This window comes from Carassius auratus, chromosome 16 (assembly GCF_003368295.1).
Source record: "Carassius auratus strain Wakin chromosome 16, ASM336829v1, whole genome shotgun sequence".
NCBI lineage: Eukaryota > Metazoa > Chordata > Actinopteri > Cypriniformes > Cyprinidae > Carassius > Carassius auratus.
In genome coordinates, this window is record NC_039258.1 from 5,031,139 (window position 1) to 5,047,939 (window position 16,801).

General features: G+C 37.0%; 1 protein-coding gene across 4 annotated transcripts in view; it reads left to right on the forward strand.

Moving 5' to 3' along the window:
- oxr1a (oxidation resistance 1a) overlaps positions 1-16,801 on the forward strand; it is a 123,517-nt gene that overhangs the window by 73,178 nt on the left and 33,538 nt on the right. For all 4 annotated transcript variants that reach the window (XM_026283515.1, XM_026283514.1, XM_026283516.1 and 1 more), the window contains one exon: positions 9,989-10,071. In XM_026283515.1, the coding sequence (XP_026139300.1) occupies positions 9,989-10,071 (83 nt within the window). The remainder of the gene's footprint in view (positions 1-9,988; positions 10,072-16,801) is intronic.

Here is a 16,801-nt window from a genome sequence, read left to right on the forward strand (position 1 = left end):
TTTTTCTAGATCACCCCCAAAGATGAATGGGGTGTGTGGGTGTTTTCATTACTGAGTTAAGACTAATTCCTCGGCACATTAGCCAGTACTGTGCTGTGACAACCCAAGAGGTCATGTGTGAATGCCAAAACAGGTAGAACTGAAGCTAGCGTGGCATGGCGTGCTGATTTTATCTGTAAATCTACCTGTCCTAGGACACTATTCTAGTTTTTTTATGTTTATGTAGTTTTTATTCATTTTTGTTTGTTTCAGTGACACTTATTTTTGTACATCAAGTTAAACATAATAAAAAAATAAGTGTTATATTGACCACGAACTGAAATAAGTTAACTTTTTTTAATGCTTTTACTTTATTTCAGATAAAGTTTATTTTTATAAAGTCTATTTAAGTTCAAAATAGCTCAAACTTAGCCTGTGAGCATCATTTTATCAGCACTGGACACATAGACATGTATAAAGAAGATGAAATGCATATTTTGCATATTAAATGTTCAATAAATGAATCTCATTTGATAACTTTCTGTTTTGTTTGGAACTTGGATGCAAGCCAAAAGGCAAATGACACATTAGCATTGACGACATCACCTTTGAACTTCATTGATTGTTCGAAAGCGTTGTGGCCCCAGCGGTGTTTATTTTGCACTTGTCTAGACTAAATGCTAAAGTAGCAGGAAGGGTTGACACTCAACGGATCAAACTTTGCCCTCTGTTCAATAACCTTTTAAATTCTGTCTAAGCATCCATGCCTGGTGTGCGTCAAAGACGAGGGAGCGGTTTACCTGCAGCACAGCGGCTGATCTTTCAGCTCCAGCCTGCGCTCTGGGGCTTTTTTTTTTTCCCTGACCTGCATTATTTGTCCTGCTTTCCCAATGGAGTATATGGATTTAGCACTAAAGCTGCCACATGCAGTGAGATGAAGAATAGTTAAAGCGTCTCTGCTGAAGGGAAGTGTTGAGCTAGATGTCACATCTCATCCCAATGTACCCTTTACTCATGCCAATAAATTTGAAGACGACTCGTTTTTTTACCTGTCATTTTTTAGAAAGTGTCTTAGAAATCATGCAGCATATCTCCCACATGAAAATCTGGAACACAAGGCATATGTTCCAAATAGCATACTATCATACTACTATTTTTGTAGTATACTTATAACACACACGCACACACACACACACACACACATATATAGTACTTATATTATTTATGTGCTTTATATATGTGCTATTTAGCCGCATATTAGCAAGCTTTATATTCCAAGCTTATATTGTTGTGTTCTCATTCATTTTCTTTTTAAAGGAACGAAAATGAGCCTTTTGGTTATTTTGAGTGAATTTACATTTATTTTAATGTTGATTCATGTACATTGTCCTTTTTATATAAATAATAAATTATATAAATATATATAAAAAAAATTATAGATTTTTCTTATATGATGTGCATAGAACCTGTAAATGAATCGCTGAATATTTTTGCACTGGCCTTGTTTAAATGAATCATCTGATCTCAATGCCACTAGCTAAATTGAAGCTGCAGCTGCAGTTTATTATTGCATGCTGTTTTACATATTTTGTTTTAACACTACTGGCACTAAACAAAGCCTTTGCCTTTTTCCTCATATTTTTTTAGTTATATTCTTTGACCGAATACTTTAATAATTAATGATTCGTTTTTAATCAGCAAAAACAGTTCAATTCATTATTCATCCTTCCTACCAAACTCCAATATCTTCAGCGGTTCTCAGACACTCACATTAAGAGCAAAGTTGAACTCACGACAGCAGTGTAGACCAGGCAGACTTTAGCCACTGCTTTATTTGATTTGCAAACTAAATAGTGCTCACTAAAGCAATAACCGAGTGGATGGAGGGATCTTGCTGCGATTAGTCACCCTGGAGTGAGTGCTAATGAGAGGCTCTGGTGCGGGTGACACACGCCAAGTCACTGACAGGATCGGGGTTTGATTAATTGACCTGGGGTGGGTGTTAATGAGGGAAAGGAACAGGCCGTGTGGAGTTCAGCATCTCCCCTGACACAGAATTCAAACTGCAGTACTAGCAAACACTCACACACACACCAGCTACTGTGACAGTCTGGGCCGTGACAACTGCTGGGGACTTTGAGCTTTTCGGTTCAGTGAGCAACTTTGCCACGTTACTTCTCCCTTTGCTAAAGGGGTCATGTGATGAAATGGGAATCATTGTAAATCTGATGTACCATGTGGACAACATTAACTAAGCAATAACAGCTTGTTCAGAAATCATCTTGGTTATGATGTCAGATCTAACAGTAACATATGACTGGCTACATTTGGTCATTCCACATATATTTGCAGCTCTGTTTTAAGTGAGAAGTCATGACAAAAAAAAAGTTTTTAGGCGTTTTTTTTTTTTTTTTTTTTTGAATAAACTATGGAAAATTCTATCTGAAAGTATTCAAGATTTTTTTTCCCTTAAAAAAATAATAATGATGGTTTGATATGGATCTTTATATAATAATTTTTATTTTTAAATAAATATTTTGTTTATACATTCATAAATAAAAAATGGCTATAGAAATTAATAATTTTCTAAGCTGGTTTCAAAATGAATTTGGTTTTAAAATAATGCTACAGTCTGAATGTAGCAGTCTCAGTTATTATAGAAGTCTTAAAGGGACAGTAGCCCTTGTAAATGTTAAGTTTCAGAGAGGGGATGGAATATGGTCATGAAAATCTGAATTGTGACTTTTTCTAGTGCAAAAAAAAAGGCTAAACTGATAACAATCTCAAAGAGAAAAATAAAACAACATTTTCTTAATATATCACCAGAAAAATATGAGTGAAATTTAGTAAAGAGAGTGATGAAGTGGGAAGTGGGTGTGCCAACTTCCCCTCCCAGTAATGACAAAGTGTGATTGCACGCAATTCTTTTCCTGTTTCATATCTGAAACAGATATAATCATAAGAATTAGTCAGAAATCAGATTACACGAATCATGTGATTATATTACATAATGTGTGTTTAAATGTAAAAAACATGATGCACTATGGAAGCATATGGGTAGCAATATTCAATTTGGGATGTAATATGCAAAATGACAATGCAATATGTAAAATAAGAAAGCATTTCTGTATTTACATTTACATTTTCCAATACATTTATGCAACCTTCGGTGCAAAATGAAATTGAAAATTAAATTACATAATTTTCATTTGCCATTTCATACACACAAATTATGTGCCCAGCTACATCTGATTCAAATATTATGCTAATTAACAGTGAGCGGTGTTTTCAGACATTACAGTGCTTCACTCGCACTGACTCTTATTCTGCCTGAAAGAATGAAAAGACCGAGCTGAAGGATGGAGTGATTCGACCAATCAGATGAAAGCAGCGTTTCAGCTCCGCCCACAAGTGCGAATTAAATATTGAAGCCATAAACCGAAATGATCAAAATGTACATGGACCAACTGTCTTGTCCATGTTCTCTCACTTGAATCCTCTTCTTGAGATTTGAATCACACGGTGATTGACATGGCGGGAGGGGGCGGACACGTGATCGGCTCAGAATTCATTTTCAATGTGAACATTGAATTTTGCTACATTCATTGCAGGACATTGAATGAGAATGCAATCATAAGTGTCTTGACTGTGAGTGTTAATGCATTTAAGAAAAATAGCATTTAAATGATAATTTTGCCACAGTTTTTGCTTGAACATGTTAGACATATGTAATAATATCTATAATAGATTTTCATTTTAATTTAGCAATTTATAAAGCGTTAAAATTAGTATTAATTTTACACATTAAAACTGGTGTATGAAATGGAAAATGAAAATTATGTAATTTAATTTTCATTTTGCAACAAACGTTGCACAAATGTATTGCAAAATGTAAATGTAAATACAGAAATGCATTGTCATTTTACATATTGCATTGTCATTTTGCATATTACATCCCAAATTGAATATTGCTACCCATATGCTTCCATAATGCACTGCCACTGTTATGCGCACTCTTATCAGTAATATGTTGCTAATACATGAGGTTCGTAAGGCGTCTCAGCTTTAAGTGTCAGAACTTAAATAAGCATGCATTTTACAGTCAGAATAGCATGTTATATAGTTCATACTAGGACAGTGTGACTGTTTGTTACACTATCACTGCAAACATCATGCTTCTCGAATCTGTTGCTGGATGTCGAACACGGCTTCACTTCAAGAGAGCGTGTCAAGTATCTCAGCATTATATAAGTTGAGTCATCCTCTGCAGCGAATGCTGTCACACAATTGCCTTTATATATTTACAGTATGTTGCTTTGTTTGAAAGATCAGTAAATATGCCTTGTTTAGTACAGGTCTGTGTTAATGTATGAGGAATATCAATCAAAAATAATAATATTGTTATTGCCCATCCTCATGTTCTTGCAAAGAGCAGTTTTTTCTCCTTTTGTGACAACATTCATTTAGAATGATGTGAGGCTCTTTTTGGGTGAACTGTCCCTTTAAGACTAAGCTTGGAATAGTGAATCAGATTGTTTGTTCATTGTTGTTAAAATGAAGCAGAGCTTTGCACGGCAAATAACAAAGTCTCCACACAGCCATAGTCTTCTCATTCCAGCACTCTCTGTGTGTGTGTGTGTGTGTGTGTGTGTGTGTACCACCTGCTTATTATGATGGGGCACTTGTTTCCAGCACCATTCTGAGCAGTAAATGAGAGCGGTCTAAGAATAACATCCGCCGGGTCTTTGCAGCTGCCACTAACACAAGGCTGGTTGTTTTCTCTGTCACGCTGAAGTTAGTCGCATGCATTCTGCATCCTTGTGTGACAACAACACTCAAATAAGAAACGCACAACAAATACATAAAAATACATTTTCTTCAACTTTGATTGCAGTGTCAGGTTTGTAATGTCTATCCCCTCCATGACTCTTCAACTTTGCTTTGTTATTCAACATGCACTGTTTGAGATACTTTGCAGATGTGAATGATAGCTCAAATCATGCAGCTTGAAAATGTGAGAGAAGCTGAAGACATTTAACAGAATTTCACCTATCAAAAGTTTAAGTTTATTTATTTATTTAAATCTCTTATTCTCACTAAGGCTGCAGTTTTGGTCTGAAATGCAGTAAAAACATGAATATTGTGAAATATTATTACAATTTGCAATACCTGTTTTCTATTATAACACATTTTAAAAAGTAAGTTATTCATTGGATGCAAAGCTGAATTTTTTGCATCATTACTTCAGTCTTTGGTGTCATGATCCTTCAGAAATCCTTCTAATATAATCTAATATGCCGATTTTCTCCTCAAGAAACATTTCTTATTATTATCGATGTTGAAAACAGTTACGCTGCTTTTTTAAAACTGTATATATTTTATATTTATTGTATTTTTTTATTAGAAAGTTCAAATGCCTTTATACATAAATGCAGCTTTTATTTGAGATAGAAATTCTTTTTAACGATGTAAATGTTTCTTTACTCTCACTTTTTGTCATATTGTCATCTTAATGTGTCCTTTATTAGAAATACTCATAAAAAAAGTAAAATCTCTTGTAAAATAATATATTCATTTGTGTATTTTTGTTTAAATATTGTGATGCTTAAAATGTTATTATATATTATTATATATAATGTATTATAAAGATATATAAAGGACATATACCATTAGCATAAAACCAGCTTTGTTTTTGAGAGCTTTTACTTACTTAAAATCAAAAGTCTGATGTATACGTGTTTTTGTTTTTTATTTAGTGAATGTGCATGCACAATTAGTGTTACATTTGAAGACAAACTAGGTTAAATGTTACAAATGTATCTGGGTCAAGAATAATATTATTTTCTTGGCCACTGAATGGAAAAAGAGAACAGCGTGTGGCCTTGTCCCATATTTCCCACCTGTGTTATGTGACCACTGAACGCTAGTTCTCATTAGCAGAGACTTTTATATTTAGAGCACAAAACACTAGATAATCAGTGAGCCACAGTACAATGCTGTGTTCCAAAACACAGTGAGCTGTTTATGTAGAAAGCAGTGCAGCTCACTGGACTTATGAACAGACCCAGTATGTCATGAGTACTGAGAACAAATGCATATTTATTCAAGAGATTTGTCATATTTTGTTGATGGAGAGACACCAAATCCATGGTCTCTGGAACATTCTGTGTGTGGCCAGTGTCCATCCAGAGCCACAGAGACCATGGATTTGGTGTCTCTCAGACACACATTGGGCTCTTTGCTTAGATTCGATGTGGCAGCTCTTATCTCAGCGTGTGAAAAGCCTGGTTCAGACGATATACACACACATGTGAGGGTTCAATTCTAGACAATTTCTCCTTTTTTCATGGAACTTATCTCTGCTGTGTGTGTTTGCTCACTGTGTTTCTCTCTCTGACTCATTCCTCTGTCACTGCTGTTGTACTGGAGCACACAGACATTAGCATATTATTGCGATCTATTATTGGGGTCTTGTAAAATATGAATTATATTAATTATAGACCATTAGTAGATTCTCTATTTAGTCAGAGTCATTTAAAAAATAATAATTTTTTTAGATTAAATAAACATCAATTAGTTTTTAATGTTTTTATACAGAACATCAGTTTTGACATTTCTGTGAAATAATTTTTTTTCTCGGCCAAAAAAAAAAAATGTTATAACAACCTCAAAGGGGGCGCTCGCGAGCATCCTTTGAACGCTAAAGGCAAATGGGTCTTGTGGACTTAACAGAAGCATGCATGCAGTGGCCATTGTAAGTCCGTAAGACCTCAAGTGCACAAGAAGTGATCTATTTGGGACAGGGCCTGAATGGCTCTCTTTATGAATGTGCTTTGAATCATTGATTCACCTGATTAGTTGAAAACGCAGATTCATTCAGAAACTAAACACCGCTGTGTTGATCACAGACACACAACGATTCCGCTGTGGCTTTATAGATATTTTTTTTTTTGGCAAAACTTAGCAAAAACATGATATTAAGTTTAAAATATAACAGTATTTACTGAACTGTTGTATAAAATCACATTTGCACTCGATATATTCTGTGCAAACAGCACTAATGTGATTGCTCTCGCTGCTCTTGTGATATCCCTTATCATGTAAATAAGACAAAAACTCATACAGTAGCATTTTTGCCCCAATATCTTGAATTTTAGAGCATAACCGCATTTATGGAGTTATCCTGCATCATATTTGTCAACAGTCAGCTGTATGAAATGTAAGATGAAGTACAGGTCTGGGGGCAGGGGCAGGGCCAGTCCGTTAACTGCAGTCAAATATTCTGATTGCATTTTTTCATAACTAATTAATTAGGTTAACATGTTAAACTGACAGCCCTAGCATGCATATTTATATATATATCAAGCAGCTTGAAAGTGTGTAAGATGCTCAAGACATTAAAGAAATGTATACACACAGTACACACATATAAATTAGTCTGTGTGTGTATAGTGTGAGTACAGACGTATATTAAAAAGAAATATGTTCAAAATGCTTTAGTTAACTTTTTATTTTACTTTATTTTATTAAACCTTTAGTTACGTTCTGCCTGGACTTCCTGTTTCATTTCAAAACATGTCAATACAGGAAGTAAAACTGCAGAATTATTTTCAGTTCTCATCAAATTCCAAATATCTGAACCTAATTACAAGCAATAATAACAATACTGTTTACTAAATAAGAAAGAAAATATGTTTATGTCTCTGAATGTGGGAATCGCACTTCGTCCTTGGAATGAGTGCAGATCTGCTTTGTAAATGTCACAACAATTGGTTTTAGAGTAATAAAACTTGATTTCGGAGGCGCTCTATATGAGACGTCTTATTCAGAGACATGTACTGTAAATACAGAGAGATCAGCCACTGTCACTGTTGGTCAGGTTACGCTCTCAAACAGAGGCATGAAGGTGCTGGATAAAAGATCAGCGTTCGTATCAGTGCGTGCGCTGGCCTGGTTTCTTTCGCTGCCGTCTCTTTGGTGTGAGCACAGAAATAGCAGAACGACTATGACTCATGGCTGCACAGCCGAGCATCTCTATGTCACACTGTCACAAGTGCAGAACCTATTAGATTCTGGAGTTAATGTTAATGTGAAGACGGACGGACCACATGAAGCAAAGTGATCATGTGGGGGAATTGCTAACATTGCTCTCATAATCCTGAACATACACACACACACCCATAAGACTATATGCTTACACATTAGTTATGATGCTGGATATACATTTTGGTTTGAGGATTGCAAACTGCATTTGAATGATCTGATATTGATCTTTTAGTTTTAATCTATGCCTTTTCACTTTTACTGTTGGGTTAGTAATATATGTACATGTGTTTACGCATTTAAAAGGGTTAAAAAAAAAAACATTATTTTCCAAGTACTGTACATTATTGTTTTTCCTCTATGCCCCACCTTTCTGAAATTTTTACAAAGCTCTAATTTTTGAAAAGCGAGGTGTACGCTGATTGGCCAGCTATCTAGTGCATTGTGATTAGCCAACTTTCTCAACCATGTGACGGAAATGTTACGCCCCTTATGATACTGTGATGCCTTGTCCCCCAGCATGAGACAAAAACATTAAAACCCATTATAAACGAGGCATTTGTTGCGTCCAGTGGGGACATAATAACTAATTATAATGACTTTTGCATATCGCGAACGTAAACATGAAATCATTTGTCTCCCTTTGTGATCAGAGAAACGACAAAAAACAAGCTCTATTTTACACTGCTCAAAACTCGTGTTTGAATCATCAGTGGCAAATCCTTTAAATATTGCATTGTAGGTTCAGCAAACAGTCCTCCGTTAAATGTGTTGCACACACACAAATATTAAGTTTAAGCTGTTCTGGAACAGTGTTGTAAATAAAACTTAACCACTGATTTCTAGTTGTACCCTCTTTTGGAAGGGTACAACTAGACAAAGTAAAACAAAGTAGCTTCGCTTTCACAACAAAACACACAGCGTCTCCACAACATGGCAGCGGCAGCAACAATACTACAGCGAGAATCAAAGTTACTTCTTTCTTTGCGTAAACATTTGGGCGGTGTTACGCAAATCTTCCCAAACAGTGATGTAGACATGTGGGGGGGGGTGTTTAAACGAGGCTTTTCAGGATGGTGTGCACAAGTCTTAACTTTTTTAAAGAATATCTCTTTGGGTTTGAGACTTTAGTCTTTAAAACTTTAGGGATCTTATCCATTCACAAACAGCTTGTAACACTCCAAAGAGGAAAAAAAAACTTGAAATCGCCCCCTTTAAGTGTAAAATATTTTACAATATTTCTATTTTCACTGATCAAATAAATGCAGCATTAGTGAGTAAAGAGTCCTCTCTAAAACATAAAAAATTACAAACCCCAACTTTTGAGCAGTAGTAACCATTTCATGCTTGATTAACAAATGTAATATGGTCCATATAGTACATATAGTAATTTCCTGAACGTATCTAATAGTTCTCACAACAGTTTTATTCCTCTTATAGTTATGGGCATCAAAATGCACCAAAGTGTGCAAACCCAGTTTAATTGATGTCAGTACTGAATTGGAAAATCAGTGCCAATACGTAACAAAGCCATAAAAGCTTTACATAAGCCAGGCATTGAAATTGGTTTCAAAGACACACAGAATCACAGCACAACACAAATATGATACTGTCAGGTGGCAGCACTACGTCTCTCACTGTCTCTCGCTTTCAGAGGTCAGGGTGGTCTCTGTCTGTTAAGGCGTTTGCAGCAGCAGGAGGCATTGCAAGGTGAAGACACATCAGCTGTCATTGTGCTGAGCGGGAGAGAAAGAGAGGGAGACAGTGGGGAAAGGAGGGAGGTAGACAGGGAGGGTAAGAGAGAGAGAGAGAGAGAGCGAGAGAGAGAAGCTGCGTTCTCTGGCTCGTTCACACTCGCAGTTGACGGATGAGCCGTCGGTCGAGGCTGAGAGCTCGGCAGCTTGTGTCAAGCTGAGGGGAGAGCAGAACATGAACATAATGAGAACCTTCCCTCGCTTGCTTTCAGATACCGGCCAGAAGAAGACACCGGAGAAGAAGGATGGAAGGCGGATGTCGTTCCAGAGACCGAAGGGCACCATCGAGTATTCTGTAAGTGGGAAGATCAATCCCTTTGCTTATTATTTCTGTGCATGTGCTGTGTGTTTGTAGGCTTGTGTCTTGTAGATCTGATCCCGGTGCTGTTTACTATGAGGACTTTTAGACATGTGTTCTGTGAGAGTTTGCACGAAGGCTCTATGTGTATCCACAGGGATGAATTGAGAGCAAGTGTATTTCCATCAGCGTTTAGGATGGAGAGACGCTGCACAAAGCAGTGAATGTTTACATCAGCCTGTTTATTTTCACCGGTCTGCATGCAAATGTTTTTATCAGCATGCATTCCAGCAGAGTTTTGCTGAATGACCTTCCTCTCTGCGTTTACATTTCTATTGATTTGGCGAGCGTTTGTGCCGAGCGAGAGAGAGAGAGAGAGAGCTTCGATTGTCTGTCTTAACAGCTTGTTATGTTCTTGAAATGACCCTCAAATTCCAGCTGCGGGCAACGCTTCTCAGCTCTCTCCCTAGTAACAGAGGAGCATGTGGGTTGAGAGGAGATCTGGAGTTCTGCCTGGAAGTGGAAAGAGACAGAGGAGAGGAAACTGCTGGCAGCTAGAACTGTTATTTAGCCTGAAGACTAGAATCATACCGCTTTTCCACCAAAAACGGTGCCGGTGCTGATGCCGGAGCCAGCGCTCAGTCAGAGAATCTGGTGAAGTCTCTCAGAAACAGCCCATGTTTAAACTGACCTGGACACCGTGTTGTTTACAAATCTTACGGGTTTGTTAACGTTAAAAGTAGAGATGTGCAATGCCCACTAGTCAGGACTACCTGAATGAATACTCGATTTGACTAATCAATGATTTTAAATACATTTTTTTTTAAAGCACAGCATGTTGTCATCATGCAATTGAAAGCACTGTTTCTAAAAATATTAAAACTTAATATGTTTATAAGTTAATCTTCATATTCGATTAGTTAGTATTTGGGTGCACAGTAGCACAGTACTGTCTACACAGTAGACAGTAAGCATGGTGACCCATCCCTAATCTAAAGTCATTTCATTAGGAATCTTTTTTTATATCACAGGTTTCTTTTGTCTATATAGTTTGATTAAAAATAGCAATATCGTCTAATGTTATTCATATATATTTTCATGTATTTTTAAATGTCATTTATTCTTGTAATAGAAAAACTATATTTTCAGCATCATTACTCTAGTCTTCAGTGTCACATGATCCTTCAACATTTCTTATTATTATTATCATTATTCACTATTATGAAAACTGTTTTGCTGTTTAACATTTTTGTGGAAACCAATTCGTTTTCCAGATTGTTTGCTAAATGGAATGTTCAGAATATTTTTATCATTTAATTGAAATACAAATCTATTTTAAATGTACTTGTTTTTTGTTCAGTTCAGTTCATTCTTGCTGAATAAAAGAACTAATTACTTATTAATCTTACTGACCCTAAATGTTGTTGAACGTTGATATATATAAAGTATTAACTAAATTAATTCACCACTTTTCTGAGAAATTTAAATGTAAAGCAAGCAAACTGTCAATTTGCTAATGGAAAGCTTTGCTGATAAAAAAAATAATAATATAAATTAAGAATATAAATATATTTAAAGAAAAGTAGTAGACTTCTAGTAGACTAATCAGCTATTGTGAAAAATTTAAATTGTGTCATTTTGATTTGATCATTTAATTCTGCATTGTTTTGATATCATGAGTTCCTCTACTCATTGTTTACATTTATAACAAATACAATTTCAGAGCAGTTTATCGTTTCATACAGTTGTAAGACTAACTGGACAGGCACCAGCACACTATCGGTGGAAAAGGGGCATCAGATCTGGTTCAGAACCGGCATCGGGTAGCTGTGGGATTGGATGCTGGTGTAGTTGATGTGCTCTGTTCATCAGAGTCAGCATTGTTGCTGCTGCTTCTGCTGTCACGGTTCTGTTTCCAGACGCTTCTGCTCTCCCCTCGGATCTGATCAGGTGTCTGACACCCATCTCCCCCAACACACGCTGAAGATCCGTCTCTGTCGGCCGAAGGTGATTGACAGAGCCTTTGTTTTCCTTCGCAGAGCGTGAAAAGTGTGCAAGACGACAGCAGGGCATTTGTCACAGGGCATAAACAGTGTCATGAGGCTGTTTGTGGCGGTTGTTGATGAGGGGTGTGTGGGGTTTAACATGAGAGAGATGGCAGATATGGCACTCATATCTCAGTCTTCCAGTTTGCCTTGCAGACTTCCACATTAAACCACACAACACCACAACAAAGATACAGTGATGGATGCGATATTGAGAAGATGCTTGGATAATTATTGGAAATGATGTGTAACCCTGAACATACAAATCATCTTTAAATGGATAGCCCAGCCAATAGTCAATATATGAATATTCTGTCATCATTTACTCACCCTCATGTCATTCCAAACATGTATGCTATTTTTCTTTCTGTGGATTTATTGTTTTTCTTTGTACACTGAAAGTCAGTGGGGTCTGGTGTTGATTTGGATCCAATTGACTCTAATTGTATAAGCAAAAGCAGTTAAAAAAATTATTTGTAAATGATGACAGTGTTTTCATTTTGGGACACTTTCAGAGAAACTGCCTCCATTAGTGTGAAAGCGTTGCCTCCTGCCCCAGGTGTCTTTATTGCTCTTTTCTCAAGAAGCAGTCTCGACCTCAAGAGAGGCTGAAGGAGAGGTAAACTACTGTAGCCCATCTGCTCAGTCACTAATAACACTCCACGGGTCAGCGGGTTCACACCATTGGCTGGTCTTTGGCCAATTAAAGTGGTTGGACTCCAGGAAAGAGCGAGGGAGATTGAGATCTCATCATAGAGAAACAGTGAGGATTCAGCATCTGCTTTAATGCTTCCTGAGTCTGTTGTTTTAAGTAGCAGTCTAAAGTCATTGAACAACACTGAAGTCATGTAGTTAGTGATTAAAGCTTATAGTCTCATTATGCATGATGCATACGGTGCACAAAATCAATAGACTTTCTGTGCATATTTATAATTGCATTGATTTGTATTGAGCATCAGCAAATCATGCAAAAATCACTCTTAAGCTCTTAAAAATACATTTCTGATTGTACATGAAGCTCATAGGAGATTTTATCACACTGAGCAATTTTAAATGCATTTAGGGTGAATGTGAAAAGCTTTAGGCAGTGAATGTTTGTGACCAGGCTCACCAGTTGCCCCTTGACCTCCTGCTGCATTTGCCAAAACAGGCTATTGGGACATCAAATACACAAGTACTGTAGAGATCCAATGGTTTCAGATAATGCTTAGATTCATGTACCATGGTTTTTCAAAGAATACCATGGTATTACAATGTCCAAAGCACGGTTGATGTCTCTATGGTAAGTGCTTGCTCATCTACGTCCTGTGAAAGCGAAAGCACCAACATCTTGCCAAGACTGCTGAGCTAAAATTAGTTCTTTAAGTGTTCATCGACGCAGTTAGCCAGCGTGTGCCATGAGGGTAGTAATGACAGCGTCACTATGGCAACTCTCATGCCACAGCAGCCGTGATGTCCCACACAGTATGGAGCTCATCTGATTTGACATTCTGCCTGATTGCACCGTTTGCTGGAATGTCATTTCCAGTTTGATGAACTGTGTGTTCCATACAAGTGTGAATCTCATGAAACTAATACCATGCATGGATCATATTTCATGCCAAAAAACTTTATGAAAACAAAGCTTATTATAAGGTTTTTTCATTGTAGCAGTGTTTTTAATAACAATTATTATCATGAAATACTGAAATGCAAAAGAAAACATTACTGTAATGCAAAAGAAGATTGATATGTAATGTAATCATTTTCTTATGTGTGTATATTTATATATACATATACTGTATATATACACAGTTCATGCACATATATTATGTAAACACATTTTTATTTTTATTATATATATATATATATATATATATATATATATATATATATGTGTGTGTGTGTGTGTGTGTGTGTGTGTGTGTGTATAAGGGCCACTGACCATTTATCGGCCCCGATATTATGCATTTTCATGGTTATTGTTCATTTTCAAAGCCGTTTTTGCTGATAAAATGAGTTGAAGGCATTTAAAGAAAGTTAAATCGGTGTTGTCCTTGAAAAAAACATTTGCTGGATCATAATGGATGCTATATTATAAGACAACAGAATGCATAAATAAATTATTTAAAAACCATACTGTAACAATATACAAACTTCACAATCACGGGAAGGAGGAGGCGCGAACCGGCGGACATTCAAATTAAGCTTTAATAATAAAATAAACACAAAACAGCACAACAGCCCCTCGCGGACGACTGTCGCGCACAAACAAAACTAAAACACAAAATAAAGTCCAGGCCTGGTCCTCTCTCGTCCTTCACTGTCGTCACTCCTCTTTTGTATCCTTCCGATCTCCTCCGTGGGACTCGAGACCGGTGAGTGGAGCAGGTGTTGCTCATTTCCAAATCACTCCACCGGCCTCGCTCTGTTCCCATGGCTCTCGGCCCCACCCCACTATAGAAAATACATTTAAAGGGATATATTTAGAAGTCCCAAAGACTTAAACTACTTCAGTCTGTGTGCATTGAATTTATTTAATACACGAGTTTCAGAATTTGAGTTGAATTACTGAAATAAAACTTTTCCTCAACATTCAAATTTATTGAGAAGCACCTGTAATTCTGTGTAATAAAATGTATAAGTAGAGCACTTTAATAATCAAATAATACATGCGGATATGCATGTGTTTCGACTTGAAAATTGCTTCTGACGAGACATGTGAACTCATGGAAACTGCTCCCAGCTTTAGGGTGGTGAAAGAGCTAGACACTGTCTCATGATGTTTGTAGCCAAACCTAGACATAGCAGGTCGATCCTAATGATCTAAGAGTTTGACGTGTTCTTAATTCAGAATGGGTGAGCCATGTTTGAAGGCATTGTATAATGTGCCACTGCCTGCAGATTTAAGTGTTAAGTAGCTATACAGCAGTGTATAGTTAAAATAAAGAAGTATACTACTTGCCGGAAGAATATATGTCAGGAAGCCAGTGTAAGGACTGATGTGCTCTGGTGTTTCTTTACTAGTTGTACTTATATTTGCATTAATTTATAGTTTTATTGTTGATTCTGTTGACATTGACTTGTATGCAGAAGATTACAAACTCAAATAAGAATGCATTTGACTTTCATTTGATCCGTACACATTTCCTACTTCTCAGAAGGAACCTTGAGCCACCCATCAGGAAAATTTTGAGTTTGTCTAGACTGTTCTGATGACTCTTACTGCTGCGTGTGTCTTCTTTCCAAGCAGAAGCGACTGGCAAGGGCTGGCATCTCTACTGGCACCGCTCGTGTTGTATATTGAGTGATATTTTTATCCATGGCTGCCTTTAGAAAGAGGACGACAGACCTCAGCAGGACTTCCTGTTAAGGTCAGAGATTGAGTTAGGAAGGAAAAAACACGGATGAAAAGGATAGAGCACGTCTAGACTGCAGAGAAAATCATAAATTCACCATCTAACAACAACAGGCTTTAGTGTCCACTGAAGGCAGGTTGTGTTTGCTCTGAAACGAAGCGTCCAGAAGCTACAAATAAATAGCCCACGGAAGAACCGTTTTCAAATGGCTCTCACAGGGAATCAATGTTCTGTGCCAGACAGACGGGATGAAAGGACGGCGCTAGCATGGGGGCATTGGGAATATCGACTACTGACGTTCCCATCTGGAGACAAACAGAAAACTTCTGTGCAAATAGGGGGGTTGGGTTCTTTCATTCTCTAAGAGAAACAACTCACAAGAGTCTGATTCAGAGTGGGAATGGGTTCAGAGTTTTTACTGTCTGGGAAAACTCTGTGCTGACGTAAACCATTTCAGTCATAAAGAACCATGTTTATTTTCTGTGTTTTTTCTGGATTGTCCTCTTAGGATGCGCTCGTGTTCAAATCACAAGGATATTGATGCATCTTTTTCAAAGTTAATTTTCTTTTATCTCGATGTCGTTTCTCAAAAACACAGTGCTCATGCTGTAAGATGGAAAAAAAAATTGTCAAGACATGGTGTCATGAAGAAGAGCTGTGTCTTTGTTTAGTGGGTTAAAGGTTTAGTTAAACCCCCCCACCCCCCCCCCCAAAAAAAATCATGATTTGCTCACCCTCAAGTTGTTCCAAACCTGTTCCAAACTAATTCCTGTGGGACACAAATGTAAATGGTTAGCTTGCATACTTTTCCTGATATGACCATCTCACTGCCCTTCTCACATGAGAGACTCATGATATAGGAAACAGACTTTGAACTATGTAGAATCCTTTACATTGAGTCATTGCCTACAGTGTAATGGTCATCTGACTGTCCTCAGATGTTTCTGGTTTAGAGGACTGTGATGTGGTGGTATGAAGAGTAGAGGAGGAATTTAGCATGTCAGTGTTTTGTAGAATTGATCATGCTGCGATAAGTTCCACACAGAGCGTGCAAAAGGGGAAGAATATGTTCACACCATGCAGCATTTGTCTTGCTGTTAGGTTTTTGTCTTCTCACTTAGTTTTAGGGTCAAAAAAACTTTTTTGTTTCAAATTTAAGCCCGTTTTTTGTGGCATATTTATTTTACGTTACTTTATTTTGCTGGATAGGAATCTGCTGGCTAAACTGTTTTCAACACTGACAATAATAATTACAAAATGTTTCTTTTCCACTAAATCATCATATGAGACTGATTTCTGAAGAATCATGTGACACTAAAGACTGGAGTAATGATGCTGAAAATT